Below are 27,246 nucleotides of genomic sequence, written 5' to 3'. Positions count from 1 at the left end.
TATGATATGTAGCATGTATAACTTATATTGTATCTGATGGCCTGTAAAAAATTCAAACCATTGTTAACAAATATACGTTCCTTAAAATCGCTCCATTCCCAGGCTTATAGCGCTTTTATCCTTTGGTCTATGGGGATGTGTGAGGTGTCAGTTTTTGTGCCATGATGTGTTCTTTCTATCGGTACCTTGATTGCGCATATACGACTTTTTGATCGTTTTTTATTACATTTTTTCTGGATTTGATGCGACCAAAAATGCGCAATTTTGCACTTTGGAATTTTTTGGCGCTGACGCCGTTTACCGTGCGAGATCAGGAATGTGATTAATTAATAGTTCGGGCGATTACGTGCGCGGCGATACTAAATATGTTTATTTATTTATTTATTAATTTATATTTATAAAATGGGAAAAGGGGGGTGATTTGGACTTTTATTAGGGGATTTTTTATTAATAAAAACACTTTTTTACTTTTTTTTTTTACTGTAACTAGAAGCCCCCCTGGGGGACTTGTATATAGACAGCACTGATCTCTCATAGAGATCAATGCTGTGTATATACACAGCAAAGATCGATTAGATCGGTCATAGATTACTATGGCTTGCTGCAGGCCATAGCAATCTATTGCCGAGCCGAGATCAGCGTCATTCCGACGCTGAGGCCCGGCACGGGCAGAAGAACGGATCTCCCCCCCGCGCGGACACGGAGAGCACAGCATCTAAGTGCAGCTGTCAGGTTTGACAGCTGCACTTAGAGGCTTAATTAGCCGGCGCGGCAACGGGACCCGCGCCGGCTAATAGAGGCACTGCCCGGCTGCACGTGTCAGCCGGGATCAGTGCCGTTCAGAGCGGGGTCCCGGCGGGACCCCGCTCTGAACACCCCCAGCGGCACCATGACGTATCAGATACGTCATGGGTCGCTAAGGGGTTAACGATCCAGCCCATGTGCCTTGCTGACACAGGAATGAATAGGAGGCAATCTGCCTGGAGCATTCCTAATGATGAGAAGGGTGGGGAGCAGGGACAGAGAGGTTGTGCCAGCCTAATGCATACACACTATAGGCCACGCCCGTTGGGCACGGGGCTGCAAGTTTAAAAGTTGTTTTTAGGACAATAACTGCATCACCTGCCGAATGGACCCCAGGACAGATCTTGGATTAAAAGCAGGTATCCGAAGGTACAAGCGGTTTGGGGGGGTCAGATTGTGGGTACAGAGTCGCTTTAGGTGACTAATGTATGCTTTTACTGAGGCTGTGGTGTACAAAGCAGTGATATATACTTACCTGTGCCACTCCAACACAAATTCCAGTTCCTGGGCCGCCCGCTGCCCTCCGCTCCCTGCTGCTGTCATCTTCTTAACACCTTCTGCAGCGGCTCAGCATAGACAGCACTACAAGGTCAAGGTTAATTAAGTTGGGAGGGTATTAACTGGGGGGCAGCCTATTAAAATAGTTGGTGATTAATGTAGAGAAAAGATGGCCAGCACTAGTCCACACATAAAGTTATATCCACATCCTGGGGCACAAAAGCCACAGTGGAGGTGCTCCGGACAGAGGTAAGTATCCAGATGCATCAATAAAAAGATAAAAAATCTGGCACTCACCACTAGATGAGTCATAAAACTGTCATTTCATCATGGACATCAGGGAGACAGACGTCCTGGGATGGACGTTTTGGGCAATACACTTCTTCCAGCCTGCTGTATGTCCATGATGAAATAAACTAAATGCTTTTTAGCGTGGTCCTCTCCTGGGTTGTTCTCCCGATTGGTATGGATCTGGACACTTAGAGCTGGACCCATCAAAACGTTTGACAAGTCTCTATGACATCAAGGCTTCAGAAGAAGAAAGGTTCAGCAGCACCAATGGTCCCTTAATTTGGCAATAGTAGATGGATGCCTGTTGGTAGACCCATAATCCCCAAGTGGGTATGCGTATCCAGTGGATGCTGTTGGACGTCCTCTACACATGTCTCACGACAGTGACACTTCAACATAATCATGAGCTTGCTGAAAGTGGTGCCATACACAGCTGTCGGTAGACTGCTTCTTAATTGCTCTCTTATTTCTCTTGATGTGGCTCACTGTCTTTATTTCATTCAATAGGGCAGAGGTGTGTCGAGCTTTCCCTGCACCAGGGGAAAAAAATTTGTACTGAACCATGGGGTACACCACTAATAACTGAGTAGGAGCCCTAATTATTTGTGTACAGTTTTTAAATGGGCACTGTTACTGTAAAAAAAAATTTTTAAATGTTGTGGACATATCAAAATTTTTTAACAGTCTAGGTGTGAGTGTTCAGACCCCAGCCGCGGATTAGGAGAATAAGTAGGGGAAACCGCTTGGTAGCACATTTCTCTCCCTGGCTCTCGGGAATCTCTGTCCTGCCATTCCATTATAAGTCCATGGGGCTGCAGGGTACAGTTCTAAGCAACACCATTTATCCCTTATCACCCAGGTCTGCCAGGCCTTTAGGTAAGAATTTTGTACATTTGATGAATATGTACAAAAATATGCTTCCTTAAAAAGTAGAATAGAAATTGAATAGAATTTTAGAATAACTTATATTCTATAAAGGCTTATACTGTACCACTTAAAAGCAACTCTGTATCGGCACCTTGCCACCCCTGAACCACCAGCACTGCGTTGTAGAGCTCCTAACACTGAAGCCAGTTCAAGGGTTGGCCTGTCTCTCTGTATTTAGAAGAAAAACGATGTTTATCAATGTGGAGGGGCGCGTAGTCAAAGTGGCATGGCCTAGAGCATCAGTGCCCTAGGCCTGCGGCACCTCTCTCCCCACGCCGCAAGCCTGGGGCACTGATGCTCTAGGTCACGCCAATTTGACTGTCCGCCACGCCACATTAACAAAAGTCATTTTTCATCTAAATACAAACACTGGGAGACAGGCCGGCACCCGAAATGGGCATGGCGTGACAAGCTCTACCACGGAATGCCAGAGATTTGGGGTTGCCGATACAGAGTGGCTTTAAATGTACAATGGTCGCCATTACTTTTTCACTATATTCTATACAGCAAATTAACAGTTAAAGGGGTACTCTGGCCTGGGGGTATTTTTGAGCTATGGCCCCCGTTCCAGTGCCGGATCCCGGATCGTGCCGCCCTGTACACCCATCCCGCGGCCGCTTCCTGGTGTGAGCTGCGGCATGAGACGTGACTACTCAAGGCAGCTCAGCCATTCAGCGTCCAAGGCGGGACTCCGATAAATGGCTGAGCTGCTTTGAGATGTCACATCTCATGCCACAGCTTACACCAGGAAGCGGCTGCGGGACGGGTGTACTGGGCGGCGCAATCCGGGACCCAGCGCTGGAACCGGGGAGGTAAGTGACCGCCCCCTCCCCAGCCATAGCCTAAAAATACCCCTGGACTGGAGTACCCCTTTAAAGTGTCCTTGTTCTCAACAGCAACCAATCACAATGCACTTTTCTTGTCTCCGTGACAGTCACAGTAAGTTGAATTGTGATGGGTTTTATGGGCCACAAGGTCAGGAAATGAAGTCCATTGTTCACAGTGCAGTAAAACAATGACAAGGAGAATTTTTCTTCCATCACGACCAAACTTTTCAATATAGTAAAAAGAATTATACAATTCCATTATGTCTACCAAAATTCTTATTTCACAGAATGTTATTTAATCCAAGTCCTGTAACTGTAAAATGCCATTTGTCCCAAGCCAATGTTCCTGAGATGAGGCTTTTTTAATGAATTTAACACTGTTAATAGAAATACACCCTCTAATGCCAAAGCCTTTCTGTGCAGCAATATGTCCTCTGTAAAGTCACCAGCTCTGGAATAAGAAAACATTAACACCTAATAAAAGTGTACATACTGAGCTGCAATGTTGGAGCTACAAAATGGGGGTTTTGTTACATTAAAATTCCAGGGGCCTGAATCTGAATTGTAGTATACTACCAACAAATTTATTTAAGGAGAACTCAAACCACAACGAAAAATCTATGCAGGCAAGGGGTTGGGGGAACATAATAAAGGTATACTTACCTGTCCCTAGTCCCTCTGCTAACTGCTCTTGGACCCCTTCCGGCCTCCTCTGGCTCCCGCTCTTGCAACATCATGACCCGGGCTCAGGAATCATGCAAGTCTGTGACTGGGGCGGGATAGTGCTGCAGTCACTCATTGGTTAAGCGGGTTCTTTCTCTTGGGTTATGACATACCAGTAGGACAGGAGAAAATTAAGTCCAGCAGCTATCAGAGAGCTAGTGATGCAGCACTGCGGAGGCACCAGGATAGGTAAGTATACCTTCTTTTTTATGGGCGATTATAGTTGTTCAATAGTAATGCCATAAAGTAAAAGTGCACCATAGGGTATGAGTGACCCCAAGCAATAGTGCCCCATATGGACATAGTGGTAATAGTAATTTCACACAGTAAAAGCCCCCCTTATATAAATAGTGGGAACAGTGACACAGAGATAGATTTCCACATGATAATTCTGACCACACACAGCAATGGTGCTCACTTTTGTGCTTCACACAGTAACAGCACCAGGAAAGGCACCACACAGTAACTGTATCCCATTTGTACCCAATGGGCCCTTTGTCAAGCAGTCCTCTGGGCCAAGGAGCAGTTTGAGGGTACTGGACCCTCTACCTACCACATGTAAATTATAACAATGGTATCTTCAAATGTGGCAAAAACACCAGGGTCTATGTGCAACTGGTAACGTTGTGCAATCTTCAAGTGTCACTCTCTGTTAGCACTGGATGGTGGCAAGGGCTGTAAGACAGATACAGACAGTGAGCCCTGGCTGTTCCCACCCACTGTCTCTGCCTACTTGCCACTGACAGCCCTAGGCGGCTGCGGACAACCATGAAGGCGGTCCCTGCAAACAAACAAACACAATAATTCGGGGTCAACAGTTTGGGTCAGCAATGGCGGGCAGCAAAGGAAGGGTCAAAAGTCAAGCAGAAAGGTCAAGGCAGGCGGCAGATAGAGAAGTCAAAGAACAAGCAAAAAGGTCAGGAGAACTACAAGTCACATATAGAATACACTTAGCCTAGCAGGACACTAATAGCCAGAACTGTCTGCTGGACTCACACACTATTTATGGAAGATCAGGCACTCAGTCCAGCAGCTGATTGGACCTGCCCCTGATCCTCCACACAGCTCACCTGCACAGCAGCAGGTTAACACGCAAGCTGCCAAGGCATAGCAAGCAAGACGGGTGGGGCTGAACAAACCTGAAATAAACCTGTGTTCAGACAGGGTTCAGGAACCACACCAACTCAGCGCCTTCTCGGCCGCACAGCCCGAACCGAGGTGCGCCAGCGCACAGTCCTGACACTCTCGTTATAACTTTCAAAACCTAAATCAAAAGTAGATGTGATATAAAGCAAGTTTGCAATTGACATTCATTATTTATTTTTTAGTTATAATAGAAAACATAACACTTCCTGTTTTCTGATTCTTTTTTTTTCTCAAAAAACAGGAAACAGTCAGAAAACAGGAAGTCCTGTGTATCTCAGGCCATCTGAGCGCTCACAGAGAGAAGGCAGTCATGTGATTGATGGACACATTGAGCTGTGACTCTCTGTATTGGCCGGAATTCCTGTGTTTAGTCTGGGGTTTTTTAACCAGCACAAGTCAGAAAATCTGTCTTCAGGGGACTGGACCTGGATACAGTAAGTATAGCTGTTATATAGCTGCCTTCAGGAGACTGGACCTGGATACAGTAAGTATAGCTGTTATATAGCTGCCTTCAGGAGACTGGACCTGGATACAGTAAGTATAGCTGTTATATAGCTGCCTTCAGGAGACTGGACCTGGATACAGTAAGTATAGCTGTTATATAGCAGCCTTAAGGAGACTGGACCTGGATACAGTAAGTATAGCTGTTATATAGCTGCCTTCAGGAGACTGGACCTGGATACAGTAAGTATAGCTGTTATATAGCGGCCTTCAGGAGACTGGACCTGGATACATTAAGTATAGCTGTTATATAGCTGCCTTCAGGAGACTGGACCTGGATACAGAAAGTATAGCTGTTATATAGCTGCCTTCAGGAGACTGGACCTGGATACAATAAGTATAGCTGTTATATAGCTGCCTTCAGGAGACTGGACCTGGATACAGTAAGTATAGCTGTTATATAGCAGCCTTCAGGAGACTGGACCTGGATACAGTAAGTATAGCTATTATATAGCTGCCTTCAGGAGACTGGACCTGGATATGGTAAGTATCAGAAGCGGATTACAATAGGTTCGTTTCGAGCGGCAGCCCGGGGCCCTGAGCTCCTGGGGGGCCCACGGACACCCAAAAAGACTTATACTTTCAGTGGTGTTCTGTCTCCTTGCTACATTTCTGCCATGATTTTCAAACAATCTCTGCTTTTTTACAGCAGTTTTTCACAAATCAAGGCACCATAATATTATCTATCCTGTACTATGAACACCATGCTAGTACCGCCAAATTTAAAGTAGGGTAGGGAGGGCCCAGGCTTGGTGAACAGCCCAGGGCCTATGGTAAAGTTAATCTGCCCCTGGTAAGTATAGCTGTTATATAGCTGCATTCAGGAGACTGGACCTGGATTTCTGGTAAGTTCAGCTTTGTTTTACAGCATGACCACAACACCAAAAAATAATGAATGTATATTGCAAACTTGCTTTATTTCACATCAACTGTTGATTTTGAAAGTTATATCCACAGTGACACTTTAAGAGCCAACACTTTAGGGTTTAGAGATTTGCACAATTCCAGTCTGATCATTCAGCATTTGATTACCAGTGGCCGATCAATCAGCCAGACTCATTATTTTTTAGGATGGAGTTCCTGACAAAGCTTCCATGAGAGGTGATACGTGTGGAGCTTTATCCACCCACATGGACTTTCACATTTATTTGGATACTTTTTGGTACTTACCGTGCTTTGAGTCATGGATACATATGGGCTTGTACCGTAATTTGCCCGGTGAGTGGGGCTCTTATCCCACACACAGGATACCACCAGAGGTTCATTCTTAATTTTTTTTTACTCTTCTTGTTTATAGGTTGTATTTTGAGTCTTTGAGATCTTTTTCTGGAGATTTTTATGTGTCTATCCTTACCATTTTGCATTGTTTGAAAGTGCATCCTTTGGCTATGTTCACACATAGTATTTCTTTCAGTCTTTCATGTAATGTGTTTTTGATTTTGTATTGTTCCTGTTTTTTACCCCTATCGCTTGTATAGCTGTCTGGAATTAAAGGTGCTCTATAAATAAATAATAATAATAAATAAAATTAATAATAGCCTTATAGTAGATAGCTTTTTTCCTCTTTTTTTTGTTGGTAGTGTGAGCTATGTTGTACTCTATGGCTACGTTCACACAACAAAATTTTTTATGGCAAGAACGGCCTTTGTTGTCAATTAAAACGATGGCTGTTTTTGCCTTGTGCTACATTGAAAGCAATGCAAACAATGGCCGTTGTTTACGCAGTGGTATTGCACAACGGCCATTGCACAATGCAGCCATGGAAATAATTCATATATTTGGTGGTGATATTTTCTATCATTGAAGTCAGAAGCTGGTGTAAATTACAGCTTATATATATGCCAGCTGACATAGATGTTAGTGCGCGGTGCCCAGACAGTCAGCAATTAAGTCACCGCTTAATAAAGTTGGCACATCTTGCACTAGCACACTCTCCCTAAAGACTGGCACATGCTGTACAATGCTGGCCTAATACATTTCCCATAAATTTCCCCCAATGTGTGTTAGGGAGTTGGATGGTAATTGACATCTATTTGTATAGGACCTTATTCCTCCTTTAATTATTGGTAACTTAGCATATATACACCACAGACGACCAGCAATTCTATCTCCTGTCTATCTATCTATCTATCTATCTATCTATCTATCTATCTATCTATCTATCTATCTCCTGTCTATCTATCTATCTCCTATCTATCTATCTATCTATCTATCTATCTATCTATCTATCTCCTATCTATCTATCTATCTATCTATCTATCTATCTATCTATCTATTTATCTATCTATCATCTATCTATCTCCTATCTATATATCTCCTATCTATCTATCTATCTATCTATCTATCTATCTATCTATCTATCTCCTATCTATCTCTCTATCTATCTATCTCCTATCTATCTATCTATCTATCTATCTATCTCCTATCTATCTATCTATCTATCTATCTATCTATCTATCTATCTATCTATCTCCTATCTATCTATCTATCTATCATCTATCTATCTCCTATCTATCTATCTATCTATCTATCTATCATCTATCTATCTCCTATCTATCTATCTCCTATCTATCTATCTCCTATCTATCTATCTATCTATCTATCTATCTATCTCCTATCTCCTATCTATCTATCTATCTATCATCTATCTATCTCCTATCTATCTCTCTATCTATCTATCTCCTATCTATATATCTCCTATCTATCTATCTATCTATCTATCTATCTATCTATTATCTATCTATCTATCTATCTATCTATCTATTATCTATCTATCTATCTATCTATCTATTATCTATCTATCTATCTATCTATCTATCTATCTATCTCCTATCTATCTATCTATCTATCTATCTATCTCCTATCTATCTATCTATCTATCTATCTCCTATCTATCTATCTATCTATCTATCTATCTATCATCTATCTATCTATCTATCTATCTATCTATCTATCTATCTATCTATCTATCTCCTATCTATCTATCTATCTTTCTATCTATCTATCTCCTATCTATCTATTATCTATCTCCTATCTATCTATCTATCTATCTATCTATCTCCTATCTATCTATCTATCTATCTATCTATCTATCTATCTATCTATCTATCTCCTATCTATCTATCTCCTATCTATCTATCTATCTATCTATCTATCTATCTCCTATCTATCTATCTATCTCCTATCTATCTATCTCCTATCTATCTATCTATCTATCTATCTATCTCATATCTATCTATCTATCTATCTCCTATCTATCTATCTATCTACCTATCTATCTATCTATCTATCTATCTATCTCCTATCTATCTATCTATCTCCTATCTATCTATTTATCTACCTATCTATCTATCTATCTATCTATCTATCTATCTATCTATCTCCTATCTATCTATCTATCTATCTATCTATCTATCTATCTATCTATCTATCTCCTATCTATCTCCTATCTATCTATCTATCTATCTACCTATCTATCTATCTATCTATCTATCTATCTATCTATCTCCTATCTATCTATCTATCTATCTATCTATCTATCTATCTATCTATCTATCTCCTATCTATCTATCTATCTATCTATCTATCTATCTATCTATCTATCCATCTATCTATCTATGTAAAGTATTCCAACGGCACTCCAGATTAGGTAAAAAAAAAACGCTTTGATGTATTCAGAGAGTATACAGCACAGCAAGCATATTCAGTCGGCTATCTATCTATCTTAGGCAAGGGCTGCACAGACATCGCCAACAATTTCCATACAGACCTTGCTAAACAATTATCGAGTCATGTAATAGGCTCAGTAAACTATCTAGGAGATTGGCACTCGTATACATTATTGATCGGGCCGTCATCATTTGATCTAATAGGATCTTTAGTTACAATTTGGTCAAAGTGCATGTGCCCACACACCGCTTCAAGGTTACATAGTTACATAGTTAATACGGTTGAAAAAAGACACATGTCCATCAAGTTCAACCAAGGAGGGAATGGATACAGGGAAGGGGGAGGGGTGATAGGTTCTATACATACAGGGAAGGGGCAGGGGTGATAGGTTCTATACATATGCATCTATATTATTTTGGTCTAAGAACTTGTCTAGCCCTGTTTTGGAGCCCTCTACTGTTTTTGCTGTGACCAGATCCTGGGGTAGACTGTTCCACAGATTCACAGTTCTCATGGTAAAGAAGGCTTGTCGCCTCCGGAGATTGAACCTTTTTTTCTCCAGGCGGAGGCAATGCCCCCTTGTCCTTTGAGGGGGTTTTACCTGGAACATCTTTTCCCCATATCTCTTGTAGGGGCCATTTATATATTTAAATAAGTTAATCATATCTCCCCTTAAACGTCTCTTCTCCAGACTAAACAAATGTAATTCTTTTAATCTCTCCTCATAACTAAGATGCTCCATTCCCCTTATTAGTTTAGTTGCCCGTCTTTGTACCCTCTCCAGCTCTAGAACGTCCTTTTTATGAATCGGGTTCCAAAACTGGACGGCATACTCCAGATGAGGCCGCACCAAAGCTTTATAAAGCGGTAATATTATATCCCTGTCCCGTGAGTCCATGCCTGTTATATACATGACAATATCCTGCTGGCCTTAGAAGCAGCTGACTGACATTGTGTACTGTTCTGTAGTCTATTATCTACAAGTACACCCAGATCCTTCTCCATCAGCGACTCTCCCAGAGTAACTCCCCCCAGAACATATGATGCATGTGGGTTATTAGTACCCAGGTGCATAACTTTACATTTATCCACATTGAACCTCATTTGCCAAGTGGACGCCCAAACACTCAGTGTGTCTAAGTCATCCTGTAACATCTGCACATCCTCCATAGACTGTACTGTACTACAAAGCTTGGTGTCATCTGCAAAGATAGAAACATTGCTGTTAATTCCATTCTCAATATCATTAATAAACAAGTTAAACAGAAGGGGGACCAGTACTGACCCTTGGGGTACACCACTTATTACCGGGGACCATTCGGAGTAGGAATCATTGACCACCACTCTCTGGGTACGATTATTAAGCCAGTTTTCAATCCAGTTACACATTAAATTTTCCAAACCGATAGACTTTAACTTACCCATCAGACGTCCATGAGGAACTGTGTCAAACGCTTTTGCAAAATCCAGGTACACGATATCCACAGCCGCACCGCCATCCAGGCTTCTACTTACCTCTTCATAGAAACATATTAGGTTGGTTTGACAGCTTCTGTCCTTAGTAAAACCATGCTGGTTATCACTTATAATACTATTAGCCACTACATATTCCTGGATGTAGTCCCTTATAAGCCCCTTGAAAAAACTTGAAAATCTCAGGCTAATCCAACCCACTTTGTCATGAGAGGTGTGAACTGACACAGGGGTACTCCTTCTAAAAGGTGCCACATTACTTAAAGTAATATTGTCCCCCCCCCCCCCCCCCCCCATTAAGCTTAGATGCTGCACATTAAATATATTACCATATAAAAACTTATCTGTGTCTCCTTTCCGCTCTAAAATTGCTTCATTTCATCGTTGGACAAAGTCAATTAGGCGGGGCTTTATGGCAGTTGGGTACCTCCAGAGCCGTGAAGACCCGCCTACCTGGCACTGTCCAACGATGAAAGAAGACACAGGTTTTATACAGGTATAGATAGCATTTTCAGCAGGGGTGTAACTAGAAATGGCTGGGCCCTATAGCAATCTTTTGATTGAGCCCCCTCAACCGACCACTACACCATAAACACACCCAGCTCTACACAGGCTCTGTACTACATATAAATTACAGTGCAGTTACATCATGTGACTCACAGGGGGCGTCTTCTGTGATCAGAGTTCTTCCTTTTCATCTTCTTCTCCATCTGTCCTGGGCCATTATGAGAACTTTTCCGAGCCACGCATCCACAGAATCTGCCAGACAGACATATTAGGCTCCTCACTTTCTCTACAAATTGCACATCTCTATTGGCCCCTTTAACCCCTTAACGACATCGGGCGTAAACTTACGCCCTCGCGCCCTGGTACTTGGCGCATCAGGGCGTAAATTTACGCCCGATGTTTCCCCGATCGCTGCGTGTTCACACACAGCGGTCGGGGAAGATGGCCTGCTATAAATCATAGCAGGCCATCTTAGCTTCACGGCACGGGGGGTGGTTAACACCCCCCGTGCTTACGATCGCCGCTATTGGCTGATCAATTCAGATCAGCCAATAGCGGCGATCGGAACCTTTCCGGGTCATCGGCGACCCGATGACCCGGAAAAAAATGGCGGTCGGTGCTGTCCGAGGACGGCACCGACCGCCATTACTGTAAAAAGTAATGGTGATCGCCGTGCCACCGGCCCGATCGCCGTGAACGGCCGGCCGGCCGTTCACGGCGATCGGGCCGGTGGCACGGCGATCAGAGTCCCACAAAATAGTAAATACCTGCCCTGGACCCCTCAGCTAGGTAGCCGAGGGGTCCAGAGCAGGTATTTGTACATTACTCACCTGTCCCGGGCTCCTGATCGGCGTCTTCCGGGTTCGCGGCGTTCTCGTCTTCGTTCGGGTCTTCGGCTTCTTCCGTGACGTCACGTTCGGCTTCTCTCGGCTATTTTCGGCTCCAGCGTCGGCTCTTTCCGTATTTTGCGCTCTGCTGCCCCCTAGCGGCTGATATGTGTAATACACTTATCAGCAGCTACAGGGATATTCAGAATGTAGAATTTTTTTTTTTTTTTTTTTCAAATTTTTTTTTTTTCTATTTTCCGCACCCTATCGCCGCTGAGTGTTGATCAGCATCGCACGAAAGTGCGCTGCTAATCAGCAACTCCTCCTTTTTGGCGTAGGGTGTTTTTTTTCTATATCCTACTGCCACGGTCTGCTTATAAGTGCCGCACATAAGTGCGGCATTTAGCAGCAACTCCTTTGTTGGCGTAGGTTTTTTTTTTATACTTACTGTAAAAAAACACGTAAAAAACACTACATTACACCACACTACATTGAATAAAGTTTGACACTACACCACTACATACCCCATATACCAATCCCCGTATAAAGATGACCCCCAGGGTGTTTTCGGCGTCAGAGGGATACGCTATTATTGCCTCCGACACCGAAACAGCCAGTGAGGATGAATGGGGGGATCCTTCTTTCCTCCATTCATCCTCATCATCCTCATCATCCAGTGACATGTCTGGGGGGTAGCATAGCGTACGCTGCCCCCCAGACACGTCTTTTCCGCCAGAACCGTCCCAATAAGAGATGACGGCATGGTGTGAAATTCTACAAACTGTGTGAGCGTACCTCTGGGTACACTTACAGATTTAGGGTACGTGCACACTGCGGAATGGCGAAGGATAACCCTTTGTGCATTCCGCAGCTGGCACCCACCGGCGGACTGATGGAGGCGCATGTCTCTACCCGTGTCATAGACTCCATTCTATGCACGGGCGGAATCCGTCGTCCATCCAAAGAATGAACACATTGGACGGAGAGCGGAATCCGCCCGTGCATAGAATGGAGTCTATGACACGTGTGGAGACACGCGCCTGCATCAGTCCGCCGGTGGGTGCCAGCTGCGGAATGCACGAAGGGTTATCTGTTGCGATTCCGCAGTGTGCACGTACCCTTAGAGTGTATGAAGGAAGGGACACTCGAATCCAGCCCCCAGATGCCCCCTCCCCCCCCATCCTCCGAGTTAGTGGGGAGATCGTCCGGGAACTGATCTTCCCACTGCTGGATAAAGGTCACCACCAGTACGGGGATAACATTTATACCAGCACCCCCTCTTCCGGTCCCTCGCTGCCCGAGCTACTGTAGCTTGCGGCACGATCCGTAAATATCAGAAGCAGTAATAGAGCCCTAATATTTAGCAGCCATGGAGCGGACCCAGCGCTTCTGGATATGAAGGACCCCGTATCGCACCAGGACAACATTTTCCAGGTGACGTCCCCCACACTGGAGAAAGGGAGACCCCAGAAGAAGTGGAGAGTGTGGCGTAACAGGGGGATCAGGAAGGACACCATTTCCAGTGTGACGCCTGTCCTGATCACCCCGGCCTCTGCATACTGGATCGCTTCAAGGCGCACCACACGTCACTGGGGTTCTACATTATCTAAATTCTGTCCCTTATTCCTATTTCAGGGGTCACGTTGATCCAGGGATTATTCTGATCGCCATTATGGAGTCAGGAAGGAATTTTTCCCCTGTGATGAGGCTACTGTCGTCTGCATTACGAGGGTTTTTTGCCTTCCTCTGGATCAACACAGGTTGAGTTTGATGGACTCCTGTCATTTCCAACCTTATAAACTAATAATTGCCCTAATACCCCCAAATAAATTAGAATTGTCCCTTTTCCCCAGCTAAATAGGTATGGCCGCCATTCCCATTAGAGGATGCCATGATGCAATTACAAAGCCTCTGTGCGGCCAGGACAGTAGAAACCCCCCACAAGTGACCCCATTCTGGAAACTACACCCCATAAGGAATCTAACAAGGGGGGCAGCGGGGATATGGCCCCCTGGTGACGGCCACATTTGGGACGTGAAAATGAAAAAAATTGTATTTTTTATTTTCTCGGCACATGTTCTACGTAAGTGCCCGTCACCAGTGGGGTCCATATGCTCACTGCACCCCTTGTTAGATTCCTTATGGGGTGTAGTTTCCAGAATGGGGTCACTTGTCGGGGGTTTCTACTGTCCTGGCAGCACAGGAGCTTTGTAATTGCGACATGGCCTCCATCCTCCATTCCAGCCTCTAAATGGCGCTCTGTCCCTTTGGTGACTTGCCCTGTGCCCATATGGCACATTATGCCCACATGTGGGGTATTTTCGTACTCAGGGGACACTACCCTACACGTTTTGTGTTCATTTTCTTTTTTAACCCCTTGTGGAAATGGAAAAAAATCAAGGCTAGACCAACATTTAGTGTAATTTTTGTAAAATTTTTACTCTAAATCATTAATCTTGTCATGTTTTTTCATTTTCACAAGGGGTTAAAAGATAAAAAAAAACATTTAATGTGTAGAGCAATTTCCCCTGAGTACGGAAATACCCCACATGTGGACATAAAGCGCCATGTGGGCGCAGGGCAAGCCTCCAAAGGGAAGAAGCGCCATTTGGTTTTTGAAGGCTGGATTTGGATGGAATGGATTTCGAGGGGCCATGTTGCATTCAAAAGGCCCCTGTGTTGCCAAGACAGTTGAAACCCCCCACAAGTGACCCCATTATGGAAACTACACCCCTCAAGGAATGTAACAAGGGGTGTAGTGAGCATATGGACCCCACTGGTGACGGGCACAAATGTGGAACAATGTGGCGTGAAAATGAAATATTACATTTTTTACACTATAATGTTGGTTTAGCCTTGAATTTATCATTTTCACAAGGGGTTAAAAGAGAAAAAAACACACAATATGTGTAGAGCAATTTCCCCCGAGTCCGTAAATACCCCACATGTGGACATAAAGCGCCATGTGGGCGCAGGGCAAGCCTCCGAAGGGAAGGAGCGCCATTTGGATTTTGGAGGTTGGATTTGGCTAGAATGGATGATGAACGCCATGTCTCATTTACAGAGCCCTTGTGCTGCCAAAACACTGGAAACCCCCCACAAGTGACCCCATTCTGGAAACTACACCCCTCAAGGAATCTAACAAGGGGTGCAGTGAGGATATGGACCCCTTGATGACGGGCACATTTGTGCCATGAAAGTGAAAAAATGAAATTTTTCCCTTTCACGTCACATTGTTCCACATTTGTGCCCGTCACCAGTGGGGTCCATATGCTCACTGCACCCCTTGTTAGATTCCTTGAGGGGTGTAGTTTCCAGAATGGAATCACTTGTGGGGGGTTTCCAGTGTCTTGGCAGCACGAGGGCTCTGTAAATGCGACATGGCCCTTGAAATCCTTTTCAGTGAAATTCAGCTTCCAAAAGCCAATTGGCGCTCCTTCCCTTTGGAGGCTCGTCCTGCGCCCCCCTGGCACTCTATCGCCACATGTGGGGTATTTCTGTACTCGGGAGAAACTGCGCTACACGTTTTGTGTCTTTTTTTGCCTCTTATCCCTTTAAGAAAATGAAAAATTGAAGGCTAGAACAACGTTTTAGTGTAAAAAATAAATTTTTCTTTTTTCACGCCATATTGTTCGGAAAATCTGTGAAGCACCTGTGGGGTCCAGATGCTCACCGCACCCCTTGTTACATTCCTTGAGGGGTGTAGTTTTCTAAATGGTGTCACTTTAGGGGTGTTTTTTAGGTTTTGGCACCCCAGAGCCTCTGCCAACCTGAAGTGGTACAGTCAAAAATGACCAAATATAACGGAGGCGTTGAAATTCACTAGGCGCTCCCTTATATCTGAGGCTTGTGGTTGCGTCAAATAGCGCAATAGGGCCACATATGGGGTATTTCTATAAACTGCAGAAACGGGGCAATAATTATTGGGGTGCATTTCTCTGGTAATAGGTTTATAATTATGAAAAATATTGGATTACAATAAAATCTCTCCACAGAAAATTAAAATTTTCAAATTCCTTACACACTTAGCTTTTATTTCTGTGACTCCCCTAAAGGGTTAAAACACTTTCTGGATATGCTTTTGCAGAGTTTGGGGGGTGCAGTTTCTGAAATGGGGTGCTTTGTGGGGCTTTCTAACATACAGGCCCCTCAAATACACTTTAAACCTGAACAGGTCCCTAAAAATATCTGATTTTGAAATTTTACTGAAAATTTGGAAATTTGCTGCTAATGTTTTAAGCTTCCTATCGTCTAAAAAAAATGAAAGATAGTTTAATAAATGCCGCCAACATAAAGTAGACATGTTGCTAATGCTATTTAATATATAATTTATGTGGTATAACCACTTTCTGTATACGCAAAAAAGTTTCAAAGTTGGAAAAATGCATTTTTTCACATTTTTTCACATTATTTGGGTTTTTTTCATAAAGATTTGTTATGAGTATCGACTCCAATTTACCAGAAATGTAAAGTACAATATGTCACGAGAAAACAATCTCAGAATCAGCCGGATAGGTAAAAGCATCCCGAAGTTATTAATGACTAAAGTGACACTGGTCATATTCATAAAATTTGTCTCTGTCATTAAGGCCATTTCAGGCTCTGTCCTTAAGGGGTTAAGCCCACTTTCAGACACATTATAGATGGTCTCTTGTTTAGTCTTCCATATAGATGGTCCAATGTGCATCTACTATAGTAGATGACACCCTCTGTGCATCCCCTATATCAGAGGTAGGGAAACTAGGCCCTCAGCTGTTACAAAACTACAACTCCCATCATGTGTGCACAGCCAAAGCTGAAGCTGTAGTTTTTCAACAGCTGGAGAGCCAAGGTTCCCTATCCCTGCCCTATAGTATATGGACCCCTCTGTGTAGTCCCCTTATAGATGCCCCCTCTGTGTTGTCCCCCTTACAAATGGCCCCTTGTGTTATCCATCCCCCATATAGGCAGCCCCTAGTGTTCTCCCTCCCCCTATAGGCAGCCCCAGTGTTGTCCCTCCCTCTATAGGTAGCCCCCTTATGTTGTCCATCCCCCATATAGCCCCAGTGTTGTCCCTCCCCCTATAAGTAGCCCCCAGTGTTGTGCCTCCCCCATATAGCCCTGAGTGTTGTGCATCCTCCCAGTGTTGTACATCCCCCATATAGCCCCCAGTGTTGTGCCTCCCCCATATAGCCCCAGGGTTGTGCATCCTCCATATAGCTCCCAGTGTTGTGCATCCCCCATATACCCCCCAGTGTTGTGCATCCTCTATATAGCCCCCAGTGTTGTGCATCCTCCATATAGCTCCCAGTGTTGTTCATTCCCCATATCACCCCCAGTGTTGTGCATCCTCCATATAGCCCCCAGTGTTGTGCCTTCCCCATATATATATAGCCCCCAGTGTTGTGCATCCTCCATATAGCCTCCAGTGCTGTGCCTCCCAAATATAGCCCCCAGTGTTGTGCCTCCCCCATATATATATCCCCCAGTGCTGTGCCTCCCCCAAATATATAGCCCCCAGTGTTATTCCCCTCTGATAAAAAAAATAAAACAAAACTCACATGACAACACGCTCCTCCGTCAGTTGTGGGTCTCCTCTTCTCTTATCCACAAACCCCCGACAGATCAGCAGGTTCCTGGTGAAGTCCCGGGCAGCGCCACCACTGAGGTCAGTGTGTGCCGCGGCGGCTGGGACTTCCGGTATAGTGAGTCACGCGCTCCCTGTACCGGAAGTCCCAGCCACCGTGGCACACACTGAGCTCAGTGGTGGTGCTGCCCGAGACTTCACCAGGGAGCTGCTGATCTGTCGGGGCAGGGGAGACACTCTTGTGATCGCAAGCAAGACGCTGCTTGCGGTTACAAGAGTGAGTGACAGGGCGGGAAGCCTATGGCTTCTCGCACTGTCAATCGGAACACTGAACACCCGGGAGGCCACTGGTTGTTGTAGGCAGTTAGCTGATGCCAGGGGCCCCGTAGCAGCCGCTGCAGCTGCTACAGTGGTAGTTCCGCCTCTGTTTTTCAGCATCTAAGCTTGTGGATGGTGCGGAGAACCACATGTAGAGTAAGGGGAGGGGGGACAGGGGGACACTTTAACCAGGGAGAGGATATGAGCCTATTGGGTCCCTAGGAAGCATGCCCATGTTTATAAGAAACAAGAAGAGAAGTGTCTCTCCGACTCCTGTAGGATTATGACGTCTACAGCATAGTGTACCTAGATGATAAGTCTCCAGAGTATCCTTAGGGAAATAGTGGAACACATTGTGCTATTGTAACAAACCCACTGTGGCTAGTACTAAAATACTATAGTACTTTGCCTTCTTCCTGAGCTTAGTTTGAGTCCACCATGTACGTGAAGAGCTGGCCAACTGGCTTCCTACATCTCCACGAGTTCCAGTATTTCCTATAGTTAAGGATTAGCACATAATTAATTCTGCCAGTTAGTTGGATATAAAACTATTTCCATCTTTATGTCACATTTATGGGGGGGGGGGGGGGGGGGGGGGGTCAATAAAAAAAACTTTTTGGAAAAACCACATCTTATTGTGACTTGTAGTAATGAAGTTTGGGTATTTGCCATAGTACGACTAAAGCATCTGGAATTCTAAACAAATCTCGTAGAATGAAATCAATCGTGAACGTTCCGGCTAATCTTAGGGGACATTCCCATTCAATTCATGAGAGTGGTTGTGTCCTGGGACTGTCGGGACTGACGTATTTCCCTGGTAAGGGACTACAAACTAACCCAGTGTATAGAGTGACTGTGTTGCCAAGTGCTGCAAACTTATATTAAAGGGAAAAATCAGCAGGTTAGATTTATCTGCCTATAACGCATGGGGCCCTGAGGATGAAGGTAAAGCCTCTTTTACATGGGTCAATTATAGGTTTTAAATTTCCCACTATCGGCCGCAGAAGAGGTTTTCCTTGGGGATTTGCTACTGCTCTGGACAGTTCCTGACATGGACAGAGGAGGCAGCAGAGAGCGCTGTGTCAGACTGGAGAGAATACACCACTTCCTGCAGGACATACAGCAGCTGATAAGTACTGGAAGACTAGAGATGTTTAAATAATAAATAGTCAATTACAAATCTATATAACTTTCGGACACCAGTTGAATTGATGTAGAAAAAAAATTATAATTTCCGGAGTACTCCTTTAAGTCTACATACAGAAAACCAAACAATTTCTGGACTGAAATCAATAAACAATGGAAATGTGGCCTCGGGGTACTTTTATTTCTACAAGATAGTGACCTAATAATCACTTTTCCACCCTTACGACACATAGAACATTGTATAAAGGTTTAAAAATAGGAGACGTTACTAAAAAAGGTGAAATCCTGTGAATTTTCGCACTCTTCTAAGTCAGTTTGTTAATTTCTACTTTGGGATGGAAATTGTGGCTCACAGCGAAAAATGTGTCGCTATCAGTCGGAGAGCAGCCGTCCCTGTCTGCAGAGGTGCAGCTTTATAACACGGAGCGCAGCATTAACGCAGCTTACACCTTCGCTGGTTTAAAAGTGAGAATTCCAGTCATATATAATAGTCGCCTACTTATTTCAGTTCCACCAACTAAATAACAGCGCTTATTCTAGTCATGTTTTTATTTGTAGTCATAGGCCAGGTTCACGCTATGTATAACACCGGCCGTTCTGTCACCTGGCCAGGTGACAGAACGGCCGGTGTTGCTGAAGATCATCCCGGCCAGTACTGCAGTAACGGCCAGATAATCTTCATTTCATGTGAGTTTGGATTTCAATGAATAGCGGCAACATTTTGATTTATGCAAAACATACGTCGTGTGAACATAGCCATATACTGTATTGTCTTCAGGTGTACCTGACTATAGATCCAGTTGGCTTAAGGCCCTATTCCACGGGACGACGGGCTGACAGCGCTTGTCTGCTCCTCGTTTCCCGCTCGCTGCTGCTATTTTACGCGGCAGCAGAGAGCGGGTAAGTCTGGTCTGGGGAAGGGGGGGGGGGCTGGGGGGAGCTGCGGGGTCTGCTGCCGCCAGATCGCTGCTATCCCAGTCGTTTGTCTGTCAACATGTTTGAAAGACTAACTATGCAACAATCAGCCGACAGAAACAATGTCAGCTGATTGTTGCCTTCTATTCCACAGGACAATTATCAGCCGTAACGGCTGATATCAGCCGAATACGGCCGATAATCGTTCCGTGGAATGGGGCCTTTAGTCTCATCTTTTGACCACAGAACAGACTACAATGAAGCATGTAGGTACCCCACCTGACCGCAAGTCTCCCCACCTGAACTGGCAGCATCATAGATCCCATAATAAATTCCTATGATGCTGTCCGCTCCGGTCATCAAACCTGTCACCAGGCTGGGATTTGTAGCCATAATACAGACACAATGGGGGAGATTTATCAAACATGGTGTAAAGTGAGACTGGCTCAGTTGCCCCTAGCAACCAATCAGATTCCACCTTTCACTTTCCAAAGTGTCTGTGAGGAATGAAAAGTGGAATCTGATTGGTTGCTAGGGGCAACTGGGCCAGTTTCACTTTGCACCATGTTTGATAAATCTCCCCCAATGTCCCAGTATAGCACTTGTGAGGAACAGGCCTTAAAGGAGAAGTCTGGGCACTGATTTTTTTTCTTTCAAAACTGCCGGGGAAGAGGTGGGTGAACCAAACACCCTGCACCTACCTCCCCAGTTTCAGCGTTGGGGTCATCTGTCCTACGCTACAGTTCCTGTTCCCGAGCTCTGGGGACGTGACGTGTTAGGTCCCCACTTAGACTTAAAAGCAGCCGGGGACCAAGAACTAGAGCGGAGGATAGTGGACCTCAGCGCTGAAACTGGGGAGGTAAGTGCAGGTTGTTTGGTTCACCCACCTCTTCCCCGGCAGTTTTGAAAGAAAAGTCAGTGCCTGGGCTTCTCCTTTAAAGCTTCACTATAATTAAAAAAAAATTTTTTTAATTTGGATGGCCAAAACTCCAGCAAGGCCTTTAGCCCCCTGTACTTTGGGCAAGCATAGATCAGCGTCATGTTGTCATTGGTGGAGAATGTGAAGACTCTCACACACACAGTCATAAAACATCCAGCTGACAGGTAGCTGAGATAAGGAGTCTCCATAAACATTAGGCCGAAGAACAGTAGTGAATTGAATGAATTCACACTTAATCCAGGATGACTGTTTCGGGGTACTATATGCTACCCCAGGGACGAGGAACCTTCGGCTCTCCAGCTGTTGCAAAACTACAACTACCATCAAGCCTGGACAGCCTTTGGCTGTCCAGGCATGATGGGAATTGTAGTTTTGCAACAGCTAGAGGGCCAAAGGTTCTCCATCCCTGTGCTACACTATACATAGAGATTCACAGTACTAACTAATTATTTATTTGATAAAACCACAAATATATATATTATACAGAAGTGTATGGGGTCCTTAAAGGGGTTATCCAGCGTGGGGGCACTTTTTTGGGGGGACTGGGGAGGAGGTGGCTGAAATAAAAGACGTCCACTCACCTTCCCGGTTCCGAGTGGACTTCAAACGGATCCCACCTCCTTCACTGAGTGGCTGAGCGGCCCTGAGACGTAGCGTCTTGGGCAGCGTAGACACCCGGAAGCGTCCGGGAACCGGCACCGGAGCGCCGTGATGCGGGACCCACCGCTGGAGCCGGGGAGGTAAGTGGACGTCTTTTATTTCAGCCACCTCCTCCCCGGTCCCCCCCAAAAAGTGCCCCCACGCTGGATAACCCCTTTAAAGGGAACCAGTCAGCCCAATCGGCTGATATGGTTCCCTGGAGTGCTGTATAAAGCTCCTGCAGCAGCCGCGGCATGTACCATCCGTGGCTGCTGAAGTAGCTTTATACCGAAAAAAACCCCGAGTTTAATAAACCGGGTGCGTGACGGGCAGAGGTGGTGAGGTAGTCATCTTGGCGTCTCCCCGCCTGTGTCTAGTCACCGCGCTTGAAAGGGATGATTGACAGGCAGAGAAGCCAGTAACAGACCTCTCTGCCTGTCAATCATATCCTCTGAACATGCTGACAGGCAGAGAGCGGTGACTAGACACGGACTGGGAGCCGCCCAGATGACTACCTCACTGCCTCTGCCTGTCACACGCCCGGGTTATTAAAGGGGTTATCCAGCGCTACAAAAACATGGCCACTACAAAAACATCCCCCTCTCTTTTTTCCAGATTGGGTGGGGTTTCAAACTCAGTTCTAGGGATGGTCCGAACCTGCCGAGGTTCGGGTTCGTATGAAACCGAACGCTCGGCATCAGATTCCCGCTGTCTGCCCGCTCCGTGCAGTGGGTGGATACAGCGGGAGGAACGCCTGGAAAACTGGGATACAGCCTATGGTTATGGCTGTATCCCAGTTTTCCAGGCGGTCCTCCCGCTGTATCCGCCCTCTGCACGGAGCGGGCAGTCAGCGGGAATCATTGCCGAGAGTTCGGAAGCAGGTTCGGACCATCCCTACTCAGTTCCATTGAAGTAAATGGAGCTTAATTGCAAACCACACCTAAACTAGAGACAAGAGGGAAAAGTGGCCATGTTTTTGTAGCGCTGGATAACCCCTTTAAACACGTTTTTCTCCGGTTTACAGCTCCTGCAGCAGCCACGGCCGGTACGTGCCATGGCTGCTGCAGGGAACCAGGGAACCATATCAGCCATATTGGACTGATTGGTTTCCTCTAATTCTGTGTATTTCTTCAATTTCTTACTTTATTTTCAATTTCTTACTTTATGGAAGAGTTGAGCCAAGTTCACTGTAATCTTACACCTTAAAATACTGTACGGTGCAGTAAACATTATTTTACAGTGGAAACATATAGGGGACGGATGCGATTATATAACACTTAGTATTCTCAGACTATACAGATACAGATAACATATATCGGCACTTAGGCTGAACATGCTCTACATATGGTCTAGGTTTATGAATATTTGTGATTTGTATGTTCTTATTGTTTTTTTCCGACTTTTGTTATATATTTATACAGTTCTTTCTGATCTGTATTTCCTAGGGTCTACCAGTTCAGCTTCTTCGCTGCCCCTCACAGCGACTTTTAGATCGAATAATTCGGCGCTATAGTGAAGTGTTGGATGCGGGAAGCGTCTATATGACCCACCTGACTGACAAGGACAGATTGCGGTTGCTGTATACACTCTCAGTTAATACACACCCAATTATTTTACAGGTAAGCCCAAATTGTCACGGCCGTTTCAAGCATCCTCTCTCCATTTTATAGAATATGTGATCTGTAACATATTTGTAAATCACCTCATTTACGCCAGCAAGAAAGAACAGGTGAGGGTAGGGCTTAGCATGTGCTATGTGCAGAAGAGAGCAAGAGCAATCCTAAGATCATGTGCGCGTAAGCCGAGGCTGTCTCCAAGCACCAGGCGATCAGCACTGTCCATGAAAGGTAGATCAAGGATTCCTTCTCATATCAGCAGGAGCAGGTCAGTGCTTAGTGTAGTCTCTTTATTGGTGTGCTACTACAGCAGGTCTTGATCTATCTTTCATAGACACAGTACTTACTGCGGCCACCTCTGACTGCATGGGCAACTGTCATGAGCAGGCGAACAAAGGGATTTGGCCATCTCCTCCCTCTCAGTAAGCAAGAGGCTGTGTCACAAACTAATGTGACCATGAGAAGAAGCCAAAGGGGAAAGCTACTGGCCCTGGCTATCTATCTATCTATCTATCTATCTATCTATCTATCTATCTATCTATCTATCTATCTATCACATTCATCTCAAGGAGACAGATTCTGTCTACTGTCATCTATGTCCATAAGGCTTGCCATAAAGCGTGCCACTAAATGCTGTTAAAAACTGCTTAGACAAGATGGCCGCTAGAGATGAGTGAAGCAGCCGGAATTTTCGGTCAAACTCTTTAAGATTTGTGACTTTCATTTAAACAGCCAAAACTATAGTAGCTACAATACTGGGAAATCAGCCAGTCAATCATCCAATTTCCGCCATTCCTCTCCTCTCTGTCCCTATATCGCTCTGTTAGGGCCTTATTCCACCGGACGATTACCATTCAGATTATCGTTAAATTGTTCGAGTCTAAACGATAACCGTTCGTTTGAATAGCAGTTAGCGATTAACGACCGAACGAGAAATCGTTGATTGTTTAATAAGACCTGGACCTATTTTTATCGTTGCTCGTTCGCAAATCGTTCGCATTGAATAAGACGTCGTTCGGCCGTTCTCAGTAGTGACGAACACAATAGCGACAACAAGACGTCCGCAAGAACGATCATAAGTAACGATTATCGTTCCATGTAGATGGTTAATTGATTTCAGGTCTTTCACAATAGCGATCGTTTGGACCGTTTATTGTTAACGATTATGCGAACGATAATCGTTCCGTGGAATAGGGCCCTTAGTCTCTCCCTGCTCTGCTCTATCTGCCTGCTGCCATCCTGCTCTCTCCTCCACACACAGCCGACTGGCCGCCTCCATTACCAAAACTCCCTATATAGAGGGGGAGGTGCTGACATCACAGAGGGGCCTGCAGCTGATTGGACGGGCACTAGGGATTATGGTTAATCCCCTTCTCCCGCTCAGTGACACTCCAGACAGCATGTGTGGCCGCCATTTATTTTTTTTTTTTTTGCAAATTTCCTTAAAGAATTGGTGGGAATTTGCTTTGTAGAAAAAAGCTAATTGACGGCCCAATTTTGATTCGCCGGATCAGCTTCACTCATCTCTAGTATCTGACTCTAATCAGTAAAAGAAAAATTAGGCGACACATTCCCTTTAAGTGTATATTTTGCGACAGTGATCATGTTTCAGCCACAATGGTGCTCATTTTCTGTATATTCCATGTCTGACTCACGTGTTCCCTCTTCTTATAGATCTTTCCCCGGGCGGAGGGATGGCCTTTCTCCAAGTATTTAGGTTCATGTGGGCGGCTGTTTGTCAGCACAACTACTCATTTATTGACATCCTTCAATATTACCAGTTCGGATGTGGCAGCGGATTTGGCCTATCAGCTTCTTCAGATAATTCACCTATTAAGTACCAACGACTTAAGTTATTTCTTTTATTTCACCTCTATTGATGAGACTACTTTTGGAATATTTAGTGACGGTCGCTTGTTTATAAGAAACACAAGCAAGATGGGGATCATTGACAAACAGCAAGGTAAGAATATACAGTTAGTTATCATTAGTTTGTAATCAGAGGGGGTCGAGATTTGTAATTGACTTCTATAAAAAATATCTCATGTTTTCCAGTACTTATCAGCTGCTGTATGTCCTGCAGGAAGTGGTGTAATCTTTCCAGTCTGGAGAAGAGGAGAGGTTTTCTATGGGGATTTGCTACTACTCTGGACAGTTCATGACATGGACAGAGGTGGCAGCAGAGAGCATTGTGTCATACTGGAAAGAATACACCACTTCCTGCAGGACATACAGCAGCTCATAAGTACTAGAAGACTAAAGGTTTTTTAATAGAAGTAAATCACAAATCTCTGGCACTTTCTGGCACCAGTTGATTTGAAAGAGAAAAAAATTGGTGAATAATAGAATAATGTAGACGTCTAAAAACTGCTAAGTAATCTGGTATTTTACAGCAAAGCTGGAAACACAGACGGCAGGTTATTTGGAATACTGCCACTGCAGTTTTTGTGCCCAAACTAGAAGAGGTTCCAACAGGAAAGAGAAGCACAAGTACTCTCTTTATACTTTACATCCCATTTGAATCCACTTCTGGTTTTGGCACAAAAACGGCAGCATGCATTTCCAGCCCAATTCGAAATGTTAAGATTTTGAAGTTTTGAACAGTATGAATCAGCATCAGAAAATGTCCTGCAAACATCACATAGTAATGCGTATTTTAACTATTAACAACCCTCCCCCCCCACTCCCCTTCCCTCCCCTCGCTCAGTACCAGGGATGCCTAGGCCCCCATATAAGTCTAAAATTTAGGAGCTCATACCAACCCCCCCGCCCCGTCTCGTCCCAGAACTATTATCCGGCAAGCGAAGCCGTCCTAAGGTATCAGCAATGTCTGCCTCGAAGTACCACTGTTTGTATCTCTAAAGGGTCCAGGAAAGATACAAGGAATTTTTTTGTTTTTAAAAAAAAAAAACGGTTTGGCCCGTTTCTCTCTCCCCGATTCTGCCTCCAGTTGCTCCATCGTCCGTCGGGCTTCTCATGTGTCTTGCAAAAGCCTATTTAATTTTCCCATTCTAATTTTTATTTGGCTTAAACATCCCTTGAAGGTACGAAATATACAAAAATTTGAACAATTTTTTTTTCTTGAGGAGCTATAAATGACGGCCGACCGATCATTCGTCCGTCAGTTATTGACGGTACCTTGTTTGCGCATATAAGACTTTTTGATCGCTATTTATTAAATTTTTTCTGGATTTCATGCGACCAAAAATGCGCAATTTTGCACTTTGGGATTTTTTTGCACTTACGCCGTTTACCATGCGAGATCAGGAATGTGATTAATAGTTCGGGCGATTACGCATGCGGCGATACCAAACATGTTTATTTATTTACTTTTATTTAAAACCTGGGAAAAGGGGGGTGATTCTGACTTTTATTAGGGGAGGGGGCTTTTTACTATTAACACTTTTTTTTTTGGTTTTAACACTTATACTAGAAGCCCCCCTGGGGTTAGGGTTATTCCCCCTGGGGTTAGGGTTATTCCCCCCTGGGGTTAGGGTTATTCCTTCTGGGGTTAGGGTTATTCCCCCTGGGGTTAGGGTTATTCCCCCCTGGGGTTAGGGTTATTCCTTCTGGGGTTAGGGTTATTCCCCCTGGGGTTAGGGTTATTCCTTCTGGGGTTAGGGTTATTCCTTCTGGGGTTAGGGTTATTCCCCCCTGGGGTTAGGGTTATTCCCCCCTGGGGTTAGGGTTATTCCCCCCTGGGGTTAGGGTTATTCCCCCCTGGGGTTAGGGTTATTCCCCCCTGGGGTTAGGGTTATTCCCCCCTGGGGTTAGGGTTATTCCCCCTAGGGGACTTCAAGTATAAGTATACTGATCTCTTGAGATCTTTGCTGTATAGTTACACAGCAAAGATCAATGAGATAGGCACTCGTTTGCTTTCGGCTGCTGCAGCCGAAAGCATCCGAGTGCCGTG

At 44.7% G+C, this 27,246-nt stretch overlaps 1 protein-coding gene across 1 annotated transcript in view; it reads left to right on the top strand.

Moving 5' to 3' along the window:
• Positions 1-27,246, top strand: part of DIPK2B (divergent protein kinase domain 2B) — a 50,812-nt gene that overhangs the window by 21,897 nt on the left and 1,669 nt on the right. Inside the window, exons 3-4 of the mRNA XM_069945146.1 lie at positions 23,163-23,336; positions 25,008-25,296. Coding sequence (XP_069801247.1) covers positions 23,163-23,336; positions 25,008-25,296 — 463 coding nt within the window. The remainder of the gene's footprint in view (positions 1-23,162; positions 23,337-25,007; positions 25,297-27,246) is intronic.

Source organism: Dendropsophus ebraccatus, chromosome 11 (assembly GCF_027789765.1).
Source record: "Dendropsophus ebraccatus isolate aDenEbr1 chromosome 11, aDenEbr1.pat, whole genome shotgun sequence".
Classification (NCBI taxonomy): domain Eukaryota; kingdom Metazoa; phylum Chordata; class Amphibia; order Anura; family Hylidae; genus Dendropsophus; species Dendropsophus ebraccatus.
Note: the sequence above shows the minus strand (reverse complement) of the source record. Positions and strands in the feature narration are given on the sequence as shown.